This window comes from Halichoerus grypus, chromosome 10, assembly GCF_964656455.1.
Source record: "Halichoerus grypus chromosome 10, mHalGry1.hap1.1, whole genome shotgun sequence".
In the NCBI taxonomy this organism is placed as follows: Eukaryota; Metazoa; Chordata; class Mammalia; order Carnivora; family Phocidae; genus Halichoerus; species Halichoerus grypus.
In genome coordinates this window covers 34,093,220-34,116,119 of record NC_135721.1, presented here as the reverse complement: position 1 = coordinate 34,116,119, position 22,900 = coordinate 34,093,220, and the positions used below count along the sequence as shown (strand labels likewise).

Genomic DNA, 22,900 nt, shown 5'->3' with positions numbered 1-22,900 from the left:
CTGCTGAAACTTTGTAATTTTAAATTTCAAGGTAAAATTATTTTGAGAATCTATTCTATATGTAACTTGACCAAAGAAGTGCAACGCAAAATATGCTCCTTGAATCTCATCACACCAAATGACCCTGTTCTTTTATTACTATTATTATTATAGCTATATGTTTATAGAAATAAAACACATGTAATTTAACTGACCCCCCCTTTATTTAGTAGCATGGCCTTTCAATTGAGGAATAATATATAAAATGAGGTAACAGGAAAAATACACTTCATTGAAGAATAATAAAAACAAAGGCAATTTGCGTATTAACTGAGAAACTAACAGAAGAGCCATGGGGAACAGAAGCTTCCTCAGCTGCCAATTTAGTTGGTGATTTCTTTTCCATTCATAGGAACAAAGATGATACTGGATCCTGGCCAATTTTAATGGAAGAATTTCATTCAATTCTTTTTCTCATATGTTTTATTATCCTGTTTAGTTAAGAAACTATAAATGTGTTTTAAATCAGCTAAGCAGTTTGGATGAATGTAAGTATTTTCCAGTTCCTTAAAATGGTTAAGAAAAGGATAAGAGGGGTGCCTGGGTGGCTCAGTCGTTGAGCGTCTGTCTTCGGCTCAGGTCATGATCCCAGAGTCCTGGGATCGAGCCCCACACTGGGCTCCCTGCTCCGCGGGAAGCCTGCTTCTCCCTCTCCCATTCCCCCTGCTTGTGTTTCGTCTCTCGCTGTGTCTCTCTGTCAAATAAATAAATAAAATCTTTAAAAAAAAAAAAAGAAAAGAAAAGGATAAGAGCATAAATCCATGAACTCAGAAATGCTAGCATGAAATATCAGTATCAGCCTAAGTTCCAAATACACATGAGTCTAATGGAGCTAAATTCCCCTCCATGGGACTCAGAGAGTACTGCCATTTTCCACTCTCTTTACAAAGCACTTTTCTTCTCCTTATAAAGCTTTTACCTGTAAGTTGTAAAGCCTTTCAACCATTCTGCTGAAAATTACCTTTAGGAACAAAAAATGATTTTCAATTATCCCTCCTTACATGGATACCCTCCTTAAATCAAAATGGAACATCTCATAACAAGAAATTTCTTTTCTCACACAGAAAAAGCATCTACTAAATGCCTACACAATTTCCTTTCTGTTAAGCCAGACAGCAAATTTGCTCATCCTTTAAGGGAGAAAGCTGCATGGCTCTAACGTGGAGCCAGGCCTGTGACTAAACATAGCAAGGCTAGAATCAGAGCTAGCACACAAAGTATGGACACATTTGAGGGGTACATGGTAATAACAGAACAACCCACAATTCACTGATACATATGACCTTTGTTCTAACAACAACAACAAAAATGAAACATAAGCAAGACTGAGCATGTTGAAAATGAGAGTAATAGTCATGTACATGGTATGCAGTAATATATGTATGACTATGAAATGGAAACCAAATTGGACAAATATAAAGAATGCTCAACCCATAAATTTGGTCACTAGCCTGTAAAAACTAAATATGTATTTTCAGAAAATTCACCCAAAGACACTAAAATCCATTTATAATTTGCTCCATCTTCCAATAACTTCCAAAATAGTGTTTGTTATGAAGCACTGTGAATTTCCATTAATATTGTACGACTGTAAAAGGAAAATGAGAGGTTTACAAAGACATGCAATTTCTAATTAATGTAAATGGGCAAATTTTATTCGAACCTAATGAAGCCATGTAAGAGCAGGCTGCATGTCTCGTCTAAGGGGCTTCACTGGGACACCGTCCTTAGGGGTTACATCGCGGCACGACCTTGCAGGTGAAAAGTGCCTTCCCGTAAGGGTTCTCGGGCAATCCCATCACAAAACCTCCCTGGACAAGGGTGCCTCCCACCGATTCTCTGCTGAGCACTATCCTCTCTGCGGAGGGACTTCCAGTGTTTCCTTTTTAGGTTGGCATGATACAAATGGCAGCAGACAAAAACAATGTTAAAAAAATAAACCAAATAAAAGGCTGTACACAAGAACTTATGTTTATTGCCAACAAAAACAAAAAAACAAACAAAAAAAGAGAGACAGGGAAGGAGAGAAAATGGTCAGAAGCACGACACATAAGGTTAAGAATTTAAAAGCATCTTACATTCTGCCCTAATGGCAGCATAATTAATAGGAACAAACGGCCGTCTTGCTGCCTGCCGCAGCCGGAGGGTATTTTTGCAGACCTGACGAGCAAATTTTGTGAAATATGTAGTGTGAAGGAAGAAAGCTTGGCGGGTCTTCACTGCAGACTTTGGGCTCCCCGTGTTTCGGACTGGCATCCCCTGCATGGCCTGGCGAGACACGTGACTCCTAACACGGGGGTCCTGCAAAATCAGACACCGACAGACACATAAAGGATAGGATGCTACTGGCATCAGGCTCAGAGAAAAGGCAATTTTTAAGTTCTTCACTGAAGCATCTATAACTTAATACCCTACCCCTAAAGGAGGAAATTTAGAAGTATGCATTTTTGGGAAGAGGGTAGGGGTGTAGAGAAGGAAACTGGGTAGGGCTGGGAGGGTGTGTGATCTTGTTTTTGTTTTTTAAGTGTTTCTTTTATTTCCAATTCATTAACACACAATGTTATATTCGTTTTAGGTGTACAATATAGTAACTCAATATTTCCATACATCATCCTGTACTCATCACAAGTGCACTCCTTCCTCTATTTTGGTTTTTAAATTGACATTGACCTTGGGCGCCTGGGTGGCTCAGTTGGTTAAGCGACTGCCTTCGGCTCAGGTCATGATCCCGGAGTCCTGGGATCGAGTCCCACATCGGGCTCCCCCTTCTCTGTGGGGAGCCTGCTTCTCCCTCTGCCTCTGCCTGCCACTCCCCCTGCTTGTGCTCACTCTCTCTCTCTCTCTGTCAAATAAATAAATAAAATCTTTTATAAATAAATAAATAAATAAATAAATTGATATTGACCTTAAGAATCCAAAATCAGGGCGCCTGGGTGGCTCAGTTGGTTAAGCGACTGCCTTTGGCTCAGGTCATGATCCTGGAGTCCCAGGATCGAGTCCCGCATCGGGCTCCCTGCTCGGCAGGGAGTCTGCTTCTCCCTCTGACCCTCCCCCCTCTCATGTGCTCTCTCTCTCATTCAATAAATAAATTAAAAAAATCTTAAAAAAAAAAAAAAAAAAGAATCCAAAATCAAGTTCACAATAGCAAAAAACTGCCAAGGGGGTTAATTAAATTATTTTATTTTTTTTAATAGTGAAGGAGTCCTGAGATCGTGTTAGGCCTTAAAGTCTCCCTCTGGTCGACATAGGTGCTTATATCTGCAATCTATGAGAATTTTACCAAAATTGTATTTCAATTGTTGTACCTCAAGATTGAGTCCATACCACCTTCTTTGTCCCTTCTATGACAGCCCAGGGGCAGAAAAATGTCCAATTCGTATTTATTACTTTATGTAGTAAGACATATTTTTGACAGTATTTAAAGGTTGCAAACTGTTTCCAAAGAGCAATTAAAACATTTAGTTTGTAAGCTCTCTACTTATGCTAACACTTCCCACACACATTGTTCTTTTGTCTGAGTAATCACACAAGAACAATATTTTGAATACCTGAAAAACTTTGATTTGTCCCTACCCTCTCTCCACGCCCACCTTAAATATTATGGTGTTATGTTTAGTTATAAAAAAACAGTTTTGCGGGGCGACTGGGTGGCTCAGTCATTAACCGTCTGCCTTCGGCTCAGGTCATGATCCCAGGGTCCTGGGATTGAGCCCCGCATCGGACTCCCCGCCCAGTGGGAAGCCTGCTTCTCCCTCTCCCACTCCCCCCGCTTGTGTTCCCTCTCTCGCTGTCTCTCTCTCTGTCAAATAAATAAATAAAATCTTAAAAAAAACAACAACAACAGTTTTGCTTGCTTTTAAGTTATCCTGTACTATACTTCTGTTTCCAAGGAGTATCTAGCCATTGAAATGACATTCATCAACATAAAAGATTACTGCTCATATACCTCTGTAGTTGGGCTGGGAGATAACTTCTCTTCCTCCGATTGGGTGGGCATTTTCAGGCCTCCATATTTTTTCCAATAGAGCCAACAGGTCGCACACAATCTACACTGCATATTAGGTGGGCCCCAAGAATACCACTGATGAGACTGTGTAGCTAAAGACAGAGGAAAAATATGGAAAAACAAAGAATGCTATGTAATTTGTAACATCAATACACATACCATTAAATATATTTAAAATATTCCAAAGTCATCTTTAGTTTACAGTGTTACTTTTCTTTCCCCAGTTCACCAAACATAAAAGTCTAATACATGCACGTATTTTTCAAGATTCAGAATTCATTAAACCATTTACTTCTATATATATATCGAGTACTTGTGGCTCCTGTTAAAAGAAGCTAATAGATGGAAGTATCCTATATAATAAACTGTGCTATTACTGAGGGAGTTTCGTTAATTAAAAATACCCTCTATTGTGTACATTTCTGGAAATAAGTTATCAGAAAGGTATTATTATTGTTAGATTAGTGTTTAAAGTCTAAGTCTAGGTCACCAAATCGATGGTTCAGAAACTACCTCAGAGTTTAAGGTGCTCAGAGAGGCCCCACTGATTAAGGCAGGGATCTGTCAGAAATAGATAACTGTTTTCCATTTCCTTATTTTAATAAATGAACAAAACAATCATTTTAATATTTCTCCCTTTAAAAACACAATCCCTTTCAAGACTATTTAAATCCAGGGACGCCTGGGTGGCTCAGTCATTAAGCATCTGCCTTCAGCTCAGGTCATGATCCCGGGGACCTGGGATCGAGCCCTGCATCACGCTCCCTGCTCAGAGGGAAGCCTGCGTCTCCCTCACCCACTCCCCCTGCTTGTGCTTGCTCTCTCGCTGTGTCTCTCTGTCAAATAAATAAAATCTTAAAAAAAAAAAAAAAGACTATTTAAATCTAGATCCAGTGAGCATATGCAGCCAAGATCACAGAATGCTTAGGACCTAATAACCTGGCTGATATATCACTTAGCTAAACAGTGCAAGCCATTGTCAGATTTGTTCTGCAGTTTGAATTACTGCCATATAACATTTAAAGTATTCCCACAGTGGATCTGAAGTTTAAGACAGGAAACACTGGCACTGAAACATTAAGTTAACGAGGTACATAAAAATTATAATTCTCTACATTTGCCTTGGAATACTCTTCCCCCTGATTTGTAAGTTACCTTCGTCAGGTCAAAATATTCAAACAGTACATTAAGGTGTCAACTAACACTTCACAAGCCAATGTCAGAAAGAGAAAATATACTGACCATTATAATCAAACTGTGTCTTAGTTTATTGAGAATAATACTGTGCACCCATCATGTGTTATTTCTAGTGGACTCCTTGCAAACAGCAGCCCAAAACCTTTCCTCTTATAATTTAGAAACAGTAAGTCAAATAAGTTGATTTTTTTTAAACACAAATTTTAAGAATCATAAATATTAGGCTCCTATTTTTGATTCTGAATATAAAATTTCACTCATATTTAAATGTACATCTTTACCCAAGTTAACCATGACATGGCATTTTAATATTTGTCAAGCAACATCTTTCCCCTTACATAATTAACTCAAATGCAATTAAAAAGTGACAGGGGCGCCTAGGTGGCACAGTCAGTTGAGTGTCCGACTCTTGATTTTGGCTCAGGTCATGATTCAGGGTCATGAGACTGAGCCCTGCATCAGGCTGAGGAGTCTGCTTGAGATTCTCTCTCTCCATCTCCCTCTGCCCAGCCCCTCTGTGTGCTCTCTCTCTAAAATATCTAAAATCTTTTTTTTAAATAAAGAAAATCTTTAAAAAAGTGACAAAAAGAAAACACCAAATTCTATAAAGATAAATCTTACATGCATGTTATGAGATACATCTTATGATATTATTTAATGAGTCTAAAATAAATATAAAATAAAAATCACTCATTTGTCATGCACACATAAAAATGACAGAATAATTATTTAAAAGGATATGTGAGACTACATATGAGTGTAAAAGGGGTAAGTCAAAAATAAGGCAGATTAAGCCACCACTTGTCTGCAGGATTCTTTTTATTTTCATTTAAATACAAATAAACTTCAATATCTAAGAGTTTCCAATTCAAAGACACTCATGATGCAATACACAATTATGTATATGTACATATATTTCCCTTTGTGCTTCCATGGTGCAGAAAAATGGTTAGAAATGTACCATTTCTATGAAGTCAGCAATTTGCCTGGATCATACTTTCCTTGGTTTCAGGTAAGAAAATTATATGACCGTTTTTTATTTTTATTTATTTACCTTTAGAGAGAGTGAGTGGGGGAGGGGTAGAGGGTAAGAGAGCATCTTAAGCAGACTCCACACCCAACATGGGGCTTGATCTCATGACCCTGAGATCATGACCCGAGCCAAAATCAAGTCAGATGCTTAACCGACTGAGTCACCCAGGCACCCCTATGTTACCTAGTTTTAAAAGTCTTTTCTAGGGGTGCCTGGCTTCAGTTGGTAGAGCATGCAGCTCTTGATCTTGGGGTTGTGAGTTTAAGCCCCACAATGGGTATACAGATTACTTAAAAAAATAAAAATTAAATTAAAAAAAAAAGGGCTTTTCTAACACTGAAGCTTGGTGTGAAGTAGAGCAGAGGCCGCATTGCCCCTCGTTTCTGTGCCCTTAGGGCAGTAAGCTACAGCTATCCCTCCAAAGGGCTGCTGAGAGAAAAAACTGGGCACCAAGTAAACTTTCAAAAATACTAGTTTTCCTTCCCTCTCTCACCCCAGGCCACTTTGATTGTAAGGAAACATAAATTATAATGTCATTGATATCCATGAACAGATTATGTTGTTTGAGATTTTAAATAAGTATAAAAATACCAAAAGTGTGGGGCGCCTGGCTGGCTCAGTCAGTAGAGCATGCGACTCTTCATCTCAGGGTTGTCTGAGTTAGAACCCCACGCTGGTGTAGAGATTACTTAAAAAAAATACAAAAAGTGGGGGGAAAAAAGCTAAGAGAGACAATAAAATAGCAAGAATTTTTTTTAAAAAAGTGTATCGGGGCACCTGGGTGGCTCAGCTGGTTAAATATCCGACTCTTAATTTTGGTTCAGGTCATGATCTCAGGGTGGTGAAATCGAGTCCCACATCGGGCTCTGTGCTGGGCGTGGAGTCTGCTTAAGATTCTCCTCCTCCCTCCCCCTCTGCTGTTCCCCCCCCCCTCCGTGCGCATGTGTGCTCGCTTTCTCTCTCTCAAATAAATAAATAAAATATATATTTTTTAAAAGTCTATCAATTACTTCATCTCACCAAACCAATCTAACATCCAGGTCAAATAAGCTGTAATACTGCCCATGTCTGCTAGGATTTTGACATGAACAGATACTGATAAATATACCAGGGCCCTGAAAGCAAAGGCAAACATAGAACAGCATCTCCCAAACCAGTGCGCTCTGACAGAACCAGGTCTGAGGATTATAAATAGCACCTCATCCATACACAGGTCTTCCTGACAGAACTTTTTGGAGCCTCTGTCAAAGTATACTAAGAAACTCCAAAATAGGATTTGGTATATTCCGTGGAACCATGGTTTGCACAAAGCTAGCAACAACTCTGAACGCAGCTTAGCGAACACTGCAGTGGGATACTCAACAGAGGACCCTGCAGAAGCAAAGCAGAGGAAACCCAGGACCAAAATTCAGTGTCCAGGCCGAAGGGAAGGGTGGGCATCTACTCACATCGTCCTGCTCTCTGAGAGGTGCACCTCAGGTACCTCGAGAGGGCTGCTCAACACCTTCCACCCCGCAGTGGGAGCACAGGGCCACGCACCGCATCCCAGGCCCCGAAGGAGAGGAGAAAGCCGCCTTACCATACAACTTACCATAGCAGCTCTCACAGGCTCGCCCTACGAGGGGATTCTGTGGCTGGAATGTGGTCCCCACGGCTCCATTCACAGCACCAGGTTTGCCATTGCTGGCAGATATTTGGTTGGGATTTGGTTTGCTGCTTTCAATGAAATATAAAGTGAGGTGATAAAAATGACCTGTATAACAAGGCAAAAGTCTATCTCTCTGTTGCTTTATCTTAACTACATATAAACATCTGAATGTTTGGTAAAGAAGAAATAAGCTGGTAAACGTAAGGGATTAAAATGAACTCAAACCATTCATCTGTACAAAACAAGGGTATGTAAAAACCAATCTCTTATGCCTGACACGCACAAAGTAAAGATAGCCATTATTAGCTCTCCTCCACCCGAACCCAATTTCCTTAGAACACCCTCTGCGGCTTTTTGAAAGACACAAGCTCCTAAGCTCTATTACTTACCATGAATTCTCCTGAGAATAAAAAATACTTTGGGGGGATCAAACAATTAAGTTAAAGCGGCGTGCTGTGTTTGGGAGAGCCACCGCGCCATTCCTGCCGCTGGTGTGGGAGCTGCTGACAGGGCGTGGGCTCCTGAGGGAACTGCACAAAAGCCACGCGCTCAACAAAGACCCTGTGGATGTCAACAGAGCGTATCTCTAGAATCTAAGTTGGCATTTCAGGGGATTTAACTGTTTATGATAATGATTTCTATGACGTCTGAATTTTTATGAGAAAGATTACACAGCACTTGACATTAGAAAAGCCAACCAATGTATTTTGAGGTTTTTAAGAAAAAATTTTTAGGAGGATGAGAAGGAAACATCTATCAAGTGTTTATATGCAAATTTCCCAGAGGCCATAATTCCTTAGAGACAGGTAGCCTAGATTACCTTGGTACTTACTTGGTGCAAACATGGCTAACTTTTCCCCACGTGGGGTAAGCTAACTCCCCTGCTTATAAAGCCATGCCCTAGAATACTACACAGGTGCACATGACATGTTCTCAAAGAAACTCAGAATTTATTAAACATATATTTATCAGTGCCTGACCTCAAGGAGCTTTCATTCTAGAGGAGCTTTCACGTCTATTTGCTAGACGGAAAACAAGCAAAATAAACTAGTCAACCATCTGTTAGCAATGAATGCTGAATGACTGAATGCAGACTAGAACTCCCCACGGCTACTGAGGTAATGAGAGTTCACAACTATCAAGACACGTGGAGTTTCAACACAGAGTCCGCTCAGGAGTTTCCTCTTTGCTGTTTCCTGTTTCTTCAATTCCATTTAGCAGTGAAAGCCTAATGTGTAAACTTGGCCTGACAGCAAATTAAGATTTCTTTCTGGCATTGTTACTGTAACTCTTAGGTGACACCTCACCACCACCCCCAGAAGAAATCATTTAACCTCTGTGTGCAGTGAGGTCCCCATTTTGTAATAGGGCTATTATTTACACTTCTAACCTGTGCCAGCAATGTATCTTGAAGACAAATCATTTTTTAAAACACATTTTACACAAGACAGAATGTGTTTATTTTCTTATAGTTTGCAGATGAAAATGTACGTGATTAAAAGTGGTGACTTATAATGACTAAGATTTCCAAAGGTGTGTAATAAATATTTCTGATTTTTAAGAATCTACTAGATATAGATAGATAGGCCCCCTTAAATCAAGTGACTGACTGAATCTCAGAAGGCTTCCCTCAAAATATGAAAATTTCTGACATTTAACCCAGGGCATAATATATGTGTTGAAAAAGAGCTAATACAAATTTACAGGTGAGCTGCCTGAAAAAAGAAAGAGAGCAAACACAACCTTAGTTGTTCAATTGAATTTTGCATGTTATTTGACTAAATAAACCACTGATCATAATTATAATAATCATAAAAGGAAAACAAGTGTGCAAAGACTCAATGAATGCAGACATGTGAATCACTTAAAATCCGTTTTGCAAATCTAAGTACCTACAGATTAATTCTCAGGTGACAAATGATTTCAATGTGACCATTTGAATAAACTTTTACTCTAAGACAAACATACAAAAAAAATTTTTAAAGCTGCATTATATGAAACTGTCCTTTTAGCTAATGCCCAAACCTCTTCTCCCTCATCTGTATTCCAGATTCTACCCCTACTGCCCTCTTCTCGAGAATTTTGTACATTTGATTCTCTTTCCTGGACCCTCTTCATTATCATGTAAACATATTTCTCCTACTTAAAGAACTCTATTATTCTTTTCCAACCTACCCCTCAAAGTGAAGAACTCCTTCGACTGACCTTTCCAGCCACTTCTGTTGAGAGCTGCCCATTTTGACTTTCTGCAGTTCCTTGGCTTACATGCAGTCCTCAACCACTACATTAAAGATGACCAATGAATGACCTAATGCCATGTTGCTAAATTCTCAGGCTATTTTTCATCAACATCTGACATAATTAATTAATCTCTTCTGCTCCTTGAAACACACTCCTCTCTCAGCTTTTGTGATAATGCACTCACCTTGCTATCCTACTTTTTCTGATACATAAATCCTGGATTTCCTCAACGTTGGCCCAAGACCCTTTTTTTCTTATTGCTCCTCCTAAGAAAGCTCATCCATGGTTTCAAACACAATATTATATGCTGATGAAGCTCAAATTTGTATCTCTAGAGCAAAACTTTCCCCTGAACTTAAGATCAATACATCCGACATCAGATTCAACACCTCTTTTTGGTTAGAGCAAATTCAAAATGACCTAGCCTGCTTCTCTGCCAGTTTCTTAGCTTGGTGAAGGGCACAACAATCCACCTAGCTGTGCTGGCCAGAAATCTGGGACTCTAGCTTGACATCTCCCCTCTACTCTCCATACACGTTAATCACCTCCACGTGGTGTCCCATTTCCAGGGCCACAACTCCAGGTCAAGCTACCATCACCTTTCTTCTCCAAGAACTTCATAATTGGGTCTCCTTACATCCACTATTACTCCTCTTCCCCAAACCATTTTCTAAAATAGAGCCAGTGATCTTAAAGCACCAATTTGATCATGACACTTCCTTGTTTAAAATCCATTCCCACTGTTCATCAGATGGGTACACTCCTGGCCCTTGCCTACCACACCAGCCTCCCGCAGCTCACCGCTCTCCTGACACCAGCTACACTGCCTTTGTCTTAGCTCCTTAACTACTGTTCTGCCCCTTCCGATCTCAGGATCCCCTTGGCCTGGAAAGCCTCCATCACCTGGTTAATTCCTCTTCCTCCTCCAGAGTTCACTCAGACTCACTTCCACAAGAATCTTTCCTGACAGCATCAACTGAGTCTGGTTTTCCTGTACAAATTCTCATAAAAACTATTCTGTTCTTCCCCATCATAGTACTTGTCACACTGGGTGACTGTTTCGCATCTGTCTCCCCCACGCTAGAATGTAGTCTGTCTTCTTAACCTTACTACCTCTAGTACTGAACAGAGTGCTCTGCATATAGGAGACTGCTGGACTCAAACGAATGACAGCATAAAATAATTCTTAATCTATTATTTGTTTCAAAATACTTGATTTCAGAGTTAATTGTGAAATTCTTCAAAGGACTCAGATTCTTATCCAACTCAAGATAACTTCATACCTTCCATTTATGTAGAAGATTTATGTAACTTTTACATCATTCACTTAGATCAGGTTGGCATCGTAAATATTTTCAGCTCTGCGGATATTACAATTTCTGTCACAACCTCTGAATGCTGCCATCGAAGCATGAAAGCACACATAAATAATATATAAATGAATGAGAATGGCTGTGTTCCAACGACACTTTATTTACAAAAATAGGCAGCAGGTCAGATCTGGCCTGCAGACTACAGCTTGCTGGTCTTTGACTTAGATCAAGACTCCAATGAAGTCAATGCAAAACATAACAGAAACAATTCTCTGGGTTACTAGGTGAAAACTGGTTAGATGTACTTTCCCTTGGATGTGACAGCACTACAACGGCCAAGAAAGCTGCTGTGCTTGCTTCTAAAAACCTGACTTATGAATCGCCACACTGTTTTCTTTGGGGAGTTGCTCTTCTATAAATTACTCAAATAAAATATAAAATGTTCTAAAATACTGGAAACCACTACAGGAGGGACATTACAGCTCTGAATAAAAATTATGAATCCTGTAAATTACATGTTATCTGCCTTGAGATAAAAAAAAATTATTTAAAAATATCACAATTCATTATCCACAAGGCCTCCTATATATAAATGTATTACTCTATCAAAATTCAGTGAACAAAAGCCTAGGTATAAAACAACTGTACTGAGTGAGAAAAATCCTGAAGCAGCACACAGAACTTTGTAGCCATTTCATTTTAACCCCCACAGAACCTAGTATAGCACTATACACACGGTACTCAATAAACTAAGTTTTCTGGAACAAATGAACGATCTCAAAAGGCCTCAAAAAAGATTATAATTCATTTAAAATGTAGCAAATGAAAAGCAAACTGGCATTCATTTTGATACGACGATTTCTAAGCCCCCCCAAATGATGATGATAGAATACCAGACATGTGAAACAACTGATACCTATTCATTATTTATCCAACATTTACAAAGTATGGTTCTTCTTACTCTCTTTAACCATTCTGCCAAGCAAACAATGTAAAATCTGCAACCAAATAAACAACCTCAAAAGGGCAACGTGCACCACACCTCCCAAATCCATTTCATAACATAGAAGTTTCAAAAGCTGCTAGCTTTCTGAAACACATTTGCTTCAAATAATAGAGTCTCAGAGGTTAGTTTTCTGATGCTTTCCCTGCAGCTTTGATAGAAGGATACCACGTGGCATTTTTCCTCTCATCCTTTTGTCTGTCTACTTGGGGTTTCTCCCACCAGCCATTTTTCTTTCTAAAAAAAAATCACTGTAGTGGTATAATGGAAGCAAGTCTCGTGCTTTGTAGTGTCAGAAAATAAGATACACAACGAAATTCAAATCTGGCTGAAACTGACCAAAATGACATATTTTGTTTTCATAGAATTCATACTATGACAAATACTTTAAAAGATTTCTGTTACTTACTAAGTTGGGATATACACTTGTTTCAGTTTACTCTCGGCTTCTGCTGCTTTTAGACGTTTCTAATTCAAAAGATAGATAAAATAGTTTACATACAATGCTTAATAATTATTACCACTTCACTGTCTTAAAAAATTCATAAGAAAATGAAATATTAAAACATCATTCAAAAATTGCCATTTTAAACAAAGGCCTTTCTTTCATGTACATATTCTCAAACTGTGTTCATTTGTAAGACAATTCACTAGATTCTGAGGTACAGAACTGCAAATATTAATACCATTTTAGACCTAGATTTTAAAAAGAAAGCAGTGAATAAGTCCATTTTCTACTGCTCCACCAGTGAATAAACAGGACTTAGAAATAACCATTTTTATTTTGCAAATTTGGTTTCTACTTTCTTTTTTGCCCTTCTGGAACACACACACACACACACACACACTCTTTGCTTTAAAAAATATTTTTATCAGAAATGATGAGTTTCCAAGGTCCATGAGAAAGAAAGAGATAACTCCCCTAAGTACAATTAAATAAGTATTTACCCTCAAGTGTTAAGAGATATGCAATAAACTTTAAAGCCTAGCTGAACTCACATCAGATTTCAGGAGCCAATTAGGAGCCAAATGTAGGAAAAGGAATGGGGAAAAGATTACCTAATCATATCCAGAAACTGATCAACACAGTAAATGAATACAAACAAGGAAGTAAAACAATATATGGTAGATACCCGAAAAGAAGACAAACCAGAATATAAGGCAGTCATCCACATTCTCAATGAGGAGAAAACAAAACATTTAAGAGGACAACTTAAAACTTTTAGAGGGGTGCCTAGGTGGCTCAGTCGGTTAAGCATCTGTGTTTGGCTCGGGTCATGATCCCGGGGTCCTGGGATCGAGTCCCACATTGGGCTCCTTGCTCAGTGGGAGCCTACTGCTCCCTCTCCCTCTGCTCGTGCATGTGGCTCTTGCTCTCACTTGCTCACTCTCTCACTCAAATAAAGAAAATCTTTAAAGAAAAAAATAAAACTTTTAGAGACAGAGTTGAAATATTTGGAAATAATTTTATCCAAAAACTACTTTTCGACCACCCATGATGCCATCATTTCCACCATCTTTAGGGACTTTTTTGGCCTTGAAAAACACAAGTTTCCAGAGTACATGGTCTTCACTTCTATGTTGTTTGAAATAGCACTTTTGAATTCTACATGATGTTGACACTAGAAACTTTTCAATAAGCCATGGGTATGTGTTCACTATTCATGATCTCGACAACTCACTATGGTCATTTTAAAACTGATCCTTGGAGCGCCTGGGTGTCTCAGTTGGTTGAGTGCCCGACTCTTGGTTTCGGCTGAGGTTGTGATCTCAGGGTCGTGAGATCGAGCCCCAAGTCGGGCTCTGTGCGGGGCGAGGAGCCTGCTTAGGATACTCTCTCTCCCTCTGCCGCCCAACCCCCCCCCCCAACTTTCTCTCTCAAATAAATAAATAAATCTTTAAAAAAAATAGAAGTGACCCTTAAAATGTATTTTTATGGCACCCAACACTTGCCACTGTATGATCACATAACTTAGGGAAACTCATGTCTGTGTTAAATATATTTGCTCCTTTCTTTACCAGCTCTAAACTGTGACTAGAAGAATATAAAAACAAGTATTGACTGAAGTCACTAAGGAAAAAGTACCTTTCCCCAAAAGTAATAGTACTCAAATTAAGTGAGAGAATTATCTCAAGCTGGAACATTTAGGGAGGACTCAAAATTAAAGGATTCCCTGCTTTTAGATATATCTCTGGAGAAAAATTTATGTACAGTACCAAAACATCAAATTAGTAATACTAACTACTGCAGTTAAGGTCAAAGACTTAGAGGATATATATATGACACAAATGTCATCTAAGGAGGTTTCAGAAGATCTTTCAAAATATCTCAAACTGTATGGTTGATGGCATTGGTCTAAATTTCTAATAATCCATAAAAATAACTTGTTCACATCTTAGGTCATTCCACTTGACTACACTCACAAAGAGATGAAGCACCGAGCACCTGCAAGGAAAATAATACCTCTCTAGTGGTATCTTTCCCTGTCGTCTTTCCAAAATATTTATCATAATGACTTCTGAAGTAAAGAAAATATTAGGACTAAAATCTTAATATCTTAAGGACATGAAATCATATAGTTTAAAATAGTACAGAAAAGATAAAGCAAATTTAAAATTAAGTATATTGCTAAGAAATATTAAGATATGAACAGAAAGCTCACTTTAATGCAATTGTATTGGTTGCAATATGAAGAAAATTACCTGCTGCACGTATCTGTCAGTAGTTTTCCACATGTAATAATATTCAATGATGCTAGTCAATGATTTCCAAGGGAGCTGAAAAAATATTTAATATGATAATGGAAAACAAGCTACTGTAGAAACTGCTTTCTTTTTAAAATCACTTTTTAAAAATAATGAGGCAAATATCCACATGGAAGATTCATTCTAGGAGAAGTGTTTGAGAAAACTAAAATTAATTCTTAGCAAAGGGTACCCCAAACAAGTTATATTCAGTCAGAGACTCTAATACAACACATTGCATCTCTCACCTCCCATTTTATTAAAGATTATAAACATTATGACTGATAATATTTCATGACCTATTCAGGAAAGTTATTCCTGGGCTGCAGGTGGGATTGAAGTACGATTTTTAGAAATGATATTTAAATAGGTTTAGCCTAAGTTACTTCACACTTCCAAAGATGCAGCTACACCTCGTTGTCATTTGGTCTCTGGCATAAAGGTTCTCATCGCTATAAAAGCTGCTTTATTTTGACCTATTTTGTAAATAAAATAAAAACCTAAATCTCTGGGAGACTGCGTAGCTGAGTGTGGCTTGTATTTGAGAAATAGGAAGCTTACCTTTGCTATTCTCCTGTAATGACTCAAAACTGGCCAAATGAGCTCCTACTAACGAGACCCTCTGTAAAGGGAAATCTGTCAGTCGTCCGAAACGTAAATCGGAACAGATCAAACCTTCACACAAATGATGTGACAGTCACAATCTTTAGCTGTTGCGCCAGATGTTACGGATAGGTGACTCGGTGCTCTCTCCGACTCCTAGCTAGCTTGCCCTAATGCACCACGGGGATCGGGGAGTCACAACAGTACTTCCCACACCACCCTGCAGCAAGGGGTCTGCTTGAAACCCACGGGTACAATATCCACACCATTCTTATCACTTCCACGTTTCACTCACCTGTTTGCTCTGAAGAGAAAACAGATGGAGTTTTGAGAAAGGACATTATTTTCAGCTTAACGGGGTGGCAACTGCAACAGCAGTTACAAATGTGGCCTCCTTAAAGGACCAAATCGCACAGCCCCTGGTGTCTGCATTGCAGCTAAGGCAAATACCGTTTTCTACGACCCAACGGGCAATCTAACGGAGCTGAAAGTGCCTGAGGGATGGTGTAAGGAGCCCACCGCAAGACCTCACAGGGGAAGACCTCAGAGGACAGTCATGGGCACAGTCCCCCAGGGCTTCAAGCAAGCTAAGACCTCTTCGTCCCCCCACTAGTCTTCTTCTGAGAAACAGCCCCTGGCGTGCAATTACCTGGAAGACTGAGAAAAGGAAACCAGGTGACTATGGAACCTGAGCTTCATCATCAGCCAGATTTTATCTAAGCCATAAAGTCCTACTCAGCTGTGCTCAGAACACCGCGCTCTCAAGAAGTACACGTCTTGAAAGTACAAGTAACACATCCCAGTGTGTCTACTCCTGTTGCAGTATCATTTCTCCCTCAACCCTCACGGCTTCATAGGAGTTCCCTAGGACATGGCAAGTAAGGAGGAAAAAATCTGAATGTGGCTGATGGCTTTGCATGATATACTGGCACTGACCAGAATTCTACTGCGGTAGCATCTCAGCCCCAAGCAGGAGTGGCTCTGAAGCACAGTGAAGAAGGGAGATCCTTTGGAAGCGCAGGACATTAGGCACCATCGGGTTTTCTACTTTGAGTTGAAGGAAAGCTGGCCAGAGGTACTCATCCATACCCACTCGCAGAGAGTGGTTATTTACCTGTCACAGTGATCGGGGACTTGAAAGAATCAGATTAGAAGGTTGGTAACAATGAGGCTTAGGAAAGAGGTTTGTGGGATGGATACCTCTGGATGGGCCCAAGTGTGAGGATATTTGTGTCTCCATGCTTATCAAAGGCTCCCTCTGGAGAGGAGGTTCTCATTAATATCAGGAGGACAAGATGATCTCCTCTAGGGCTTTCAGCCAGCCTCCTTCCCTAGCCAGAACAATGACTGCTCAAAGGACACGTAAACAAAATGGACACAGAGGCAAGCAGACAGAGATTACACATGGGTACCACCACATGGATGTCCTCTCACCAAATCTGATCTGATTACTCCAGGTGTCCAATCTGCAAGGAACAGAGTACACTGGGCTTCCAACATGGCACCATTCCTGGTAACATGTCAGTTACATTAGACTCTCAACATCCTGGAATGAACAGACATCTTGTTCTTGTTGAATAGACAATTATTCTAAATATGACTAGCCTTTTCTGCCTATAATGCATTGACCAGCAATACCAACCACAGACTTATGAATGACTTGTTCTCACAGAACACTGCTTCTAACCCAGGGCTCAGAACCCTTAGGAATAAAGGTTTGGGTCACCCGACCAGGTTAAGAACATTGGTCATCTAAGGGACTAAGGGGAGAACAGTGGAGGAATTTGATTTTGAATGCCAATGAAGACCTCAGGATGAGTTTCAGAAACAGGGAAAAGAAGACTAAAGAAGCTATATTTCCTTCCTTGCTTGGTATAATGGTTTTCCTTCAGCAGCCCAATTCCCTTTCTATTTTTATATAAGGTCTGTCAGGTAGTTTTACCTTTATAATTGAATGCAGAAGTTACAAGCAATAAAGACAGGGTTGTGACTAAAACCAGAGTAGGAATAAACCAGAGAAGGATGCTGTGACATTAAATTTGAGGAAAAGATACCACATTTTCTAATGATTCAGGGATAATTACAATTGTTTAAAAGTTGATATATGGAAAGGAAGCATGTACGGAAAGCAAGGATGATGCTGAGTTACCAAAGAGGTGGGTGATGACAGATCCTATATACCCACTTCCAATCCACTTCTAGCTTACCTTCCTAAAAGCTCTAAACTACATTTTCCCCAGATACCCTGGACCAAGGATGCAGACATATGGGCCACGTGTAGGCAAGCTGACAAGATGACATCCAGATAGAGAAGTGAGCAACGTAAGGATGAGGCTGCATGCAGGGAGAATGAACTGTTTGGCAAGACTGATGGTTGAGGGGCACCTGGGTGGCTCAGTCAGTTGAATGTCCGACTCTTGATCTCAGGGTCCTGGGATCAAGCCCTGCATCGGGTTCCATACTCAGTGGGGAGTCTGCTTGAGGATTCTCTCCCTCTCCCTCTGCCCTGCCCCCTGCTCTCTTTCTCTCTCTCTTAAAATAAATAAATAAATCTTAAAAAAAAAAAAGAATGATGGTTGAAATATCATGTTCTTCTGGGGCATCCGTGTTGACCTTTCTGCCATCCACGCTTAACATCACGGATGCCAAGCAGCAGAGGGCATGGGTATTTCCACTGTTCCTGGAAGTGTAGTGTCCCACCCTGGTTCTCTAGTCTTCCCAGAGATTCTGTGAGAACTTAATATCCTATATTCATTTCTGATTAAATTAGATATAGTTAATTTTGTACTTAGCAACTAAGAACCCTGACTAATATAACCAATACATTTACTCTTTATACTAAACTGGGTGAGGTTGAGTTTCTCTTATCCATAATCAAAAGCGCTCTAGCTTGTACAAAGGTAGGAAGTGTTCAAAGAATAGCCCTAGACATGTGGCATTTATTTTTCTTTTGTTTTATTTATTTAAGTAATCTCCACATCCAACATGGGGCTCGAACTCATGACCCTGAGATCAAGAGTTGCACGCTCTTCTGATTGAGCCAGCCAGGCGCCCCAATGTGTGGCGTTTATTGACAGGATCAAGTTGGAGCAGAAATCAAGCAAGACTGGTGGTAGAGGCAATATATGTAGTGGAGTTTCTGCTAGGATGTTGCCATTGCAGGGTTAGTTAGTTAGTTCTTGGCTTCAAAAGTCTTGGCTGTGAAGCATGTAAACTTGGAAACTGGCCTGCCTGGAGGTTCTGTTAGCCCGTAACACACCCTGTAATCAATCTCTCTCTCCTTAAACTAGCTCACTCAAATGGATTCTGTTGTTTCCAATTATGGCTTCCAACTTCCCTCAAGTTCACTTTCCTATCCTGGAAGGCTAGAATGGAAATACTGTATTTCTGAGGCTCCCTTGTGATTTATTTCTTCCAAACAGATGTAGAAGACCTACATTCAGAAGTGCATTAAGCAGGACAGAGGGAATGGTGCACAGGTATCTGTTCAGCTGCAGCAGAGCTAAGAAGCACAAAACTGTTCTAGAGCTATCAGCTCCACCAGAGGACTCCTAATCCCAAGACCATGTTTAAAGTAGTGTAGTCTTGGAACAGAGGTTAACCCGGCAGCTTCCCACTTCCCGGGTGGGGCAGAGGTAGGAACTCCCCTGCTGGACCATTCCTGTGGAACGTTCTGATGTCCATCCTGGAGCCTACTTCTCCAACCCTATCAATTATCCAAAATTATATAATAAATATATAATATTTATAACTATAAAAAGTAATTATCCAAAATGAAATCCAATTCTGTTTAAAATAGCTTATATAATTTTGTTATCTGCAATTGAAGCTTAAGTGATAAAACAGCTAGGAAATATCCTCTGCTGAAAGGAGTTTCTATAGCAAGAGATCTAAATGCATAAGGAACACAGACTTTACTATTCTGCACTTTGAATTTATCAGGTTCCTTTGCATATTTCAGGTCCTGCTTCTCCTTAGGATATAAAATCCACAAAAGAATGTCATTCCCACCCTAAAAATGAGAAGGGAAAAAAAAAAACAGATAATCTACAAAACCACACCAATTCTTGAGCCCATCACAGAGCTAAAGTTACAAGACAATCAACTGAACTGAACTCCAAAGTCACTGAGTAAAGACTAGACTCATAAACTATTTTTACTTTGGAAAAGCACAAAACAAAACAAAACCAAAAAAAAGAAAAAGAGAGAGACAGATAACAAATTAAAACAAAGAAGAAAACAGCCAAAAATTTACCAAATTATTAAAGGTCAACAGTGAGCTAGGGCAACTGTTTAGCATCTATGGGAGCTCTAGACACCAGGGCAATCCATCCATGTTTGCCATGGATCTCCAACAGGTGTTCATCAGAAAGAACTGGCCCAGAGCAGGAAACCTGAGAAAGCCCCTGCTGGTGGTGATGGAATTCGAATCTACACTAAGAAATGAAGAGGGGCAGAAATGGTAACATTTTAAAAAATAAATAACAATACATAAGTAAATATGGGGGAAAAAAGATATTTTAAAAAATCTCTTTAAAAAGATCACTGATTGTCTAAAGGAAAAAAACAGTAATAATTCACTGTGAGATTTAGAACATAGGCAGAAGTAAAATGTATGACAAAAAAAGTGCAAGAAGGGGAAGGAGGAACTAGAAGTGTATTATCACATGGTTCGTTTGTTCTTTCTCTCTCTCTCATTCTTTAAGTAAGCTCTACGCCCAACATGGAGTTTGAACTCATGACCCAGAGATCAAGAGTCACATGCTCTACCAACTGAGTCAGCCAGGTGCCCCGGTCACATGGTTCTTATAATCTATGTGATCTAAGTGGATTTGACTGAAGGTAGATTGTACAACATTAAAGATGCATATTGCAAACCACTGAATAAATAAAAGTTTAATTAGTAAGCCACTAGTAGAGATAAAACTGGAATAAAAAAATAATTAAAGGGGCACCTCGGTGGCTCAGTTGGTTAAGCGTCCAACTCTTGGTTTCAGCTCAGGTTGTGATCTCAGGGTCGTGAGATCGAGCCCCCCATCTGGCTCCGCACTCAGCATGGAGTCTTCTTTTTTTAAAGATTTTACTTATTTATTTGACAGAGAGAGACACAGCGAGAGAGGGAACACAAGCAGGGGGAGTGGGAGAGGGAGAAGCAGGCTTCCCGCGGAGCAGGGAGCCCGATGCGGGGCCCGATCCCAGGACCCTGGGATCATGACCTGAGCCGAAGGCAGACGCTTAACGACTGAGCCACCCAGGCGCCCAGCATGGAGTCTTCTTGGGATTCTCTGCCTCTCTCTCTCTTCCTCTGCCCCTCCCCCTACTCTCTCTCTCTTTAAAGTAAAATAAAATCTTTTTAGTTAATTAAATAATTTTGAAAAGGGGGAAAGAACAGAACAATGGGACAAATGGAAAATTAATGGTAACATGATTGGTTTTAAACCAAAAATTACATTACTGATAATGATATTAAAGGTAAATGGTCTAACAATCCAATAAAAGGTAGAGATTGTTGGACTGGTTTTTAACAAAAGATCCAACTATATTCAGTCTACAAAAGCCTACTCTGGATATAAATAAGATACAAATGAAGGGATGGAAACAAGATATATCATGTAATCAATAAAATAAAACTGGAGTGGTTATATTAACAGGAGAAAAAGTAGACTTCACCGCAAGAAATATTACCATAAAGAGGCATGATGTAAAGATAAAAGGGTCAATTCATTAGTAGAAGATAACAATGCTCAATGTATGTACCCAGTAAGACAGATTCAACATAATTAAAGCAAAAACCTATTATAACTGAAAAAGAAAAACAGAAAAATTCACAATCATAGCTAGAAACTTTTCATACTGCTCTCTCAACAACAGAACAGGTAGAAAGAAAATCAGTAAGGCTCCAGAAGACTTGAATAACACCATCAATAAATTTGACCTAATAGCATTTATAGTACATTCCACCAAATAGCAAAATATCTCTTCTTTTCAAGAGCACATGGAACATTCACCATAATGGAACATATACTATGATCAGAATCAATCACATGTCAAAAATGTGCAATTTTGATTTTTTTTACAAAGTATGTTTTCTGGTCACAACAGAATTAAACTAGACTTCAGTAACAAAAATACATGGAAAAAAAATCACAAATATGTGGAACTTACCTCTAAATAATCCATGAGTCAAAAAGAAAATCAGAACGAAAAATGAAAATACTTTGAAGGAACAAAAATGAAAACACAACTTATCAAAATGTGGAGAGAGGCCCTGTACCACAGGGCCTGCTGAGGTTGAGACAGGAATACTGAAGAAGCCCTCCCACATTCCAGGCCCCACAACAAGCACAGGTAAGAATTTGAAGTCTGTGGATGTTCAGATCACCTCCTATTCACCCCTTCACGCAGGGAGGGACCCGCCCCTCAAAACAGTATCAGGTGGCCAGATGTACAACACACAACACTGAAGACAAAAGAGAAGAGACTGACAGTGGTTTATTAGTCACAGCTACTCACAGCCCAGGGGAAGACGACACCCTGTAGGGCCACAGTGAGTCACTAGGCTGTGAAAGTGAGGTTTTGTGTAACAAGAGGGTGAGGTATGCCCTGGTTCTGAAGAGGGTTCCCATGGGAGGATGTGACTGGCTTCTCTGAGTAATTCTGTGGGCTGGCAGGGAAGTGAAACCCAAAAGGTTGAAGGAGGGAGATGCCAGAACTGGGCAGATGGGGAGCCTTTCCCGCTGGCGGCGGCGGGGGGGTGGGGGGGGGTGGGGGGGGTGGGGCATATCTGGCAAGAGCAGTGGAACTCACAGTTAAGTTTTTGGGGCCCAGTGAGGCTCAAAGATGTCAAGGCAGTACATGAAATGTCAGGCCTTCCAATACAGTGGTACCCTGAAGGTAAATAGAACAACAACCAAATCCAAACCTGGCCCACCTACAGATTAGATTAATATATTAAAGGATCTTAAAAGGTAAGACAGCACACGTGAATAGATGGGGAATTTAAACAGATTAAAAGTATAAAAAATAAAATATAAATGTTAGCAAAATATGCTATCATATTTGAATACTTCCT

General features: G+C 39.7%; 1 protein-coding gene across 10 annotated transcripts in view; it reads right to left on the bottom strand.

Annotated features, from left to right (window-relative positions):
- MTA3 (metastasis associated 1 family member 3) overlaps nt 1–22,900 on the bottom strand; it is a 231,789-nt gene that overhangs the window by 41,974 nt on the left and 166,915 nt on the right. For 8 of the 10 annotated variants that reach the window (XR_013441677.1, XM_078056247.1, XM_078056248.1 and 5 more), the window contains 5 exons: nt 15,184–15,258; nt 12,890–12,948; nt 7,867–7,991; nt 3,986–4,137; nt 2,118–2,340 (listed from right to left, as the gene is read on the bottom strand). Coding sequence is in view for 9 of the 10 variants with exons in the window: in XM_078056247.1 (XP_077912373.1) it covers nt 2,118–2,340; nt 3,986–4,137; nt 7,867–7,991; nt 12,890–12,948; nt 15,184–15,258 (634 nt within the window). In the remaining variant the exon portion in view is untranslated. Of the gene's footprint in view, nt 1–1,989; nt 2,341–3,985; nt 4,138–7,866; nt 7,992–12,889; nt 12,949–15,183; nt 15,259–22,900 lie in introns of those variants that run through there. The other 2 variants (XM_078056241.1, XM_078056246.1) reach the window with 2 other exon arrangements.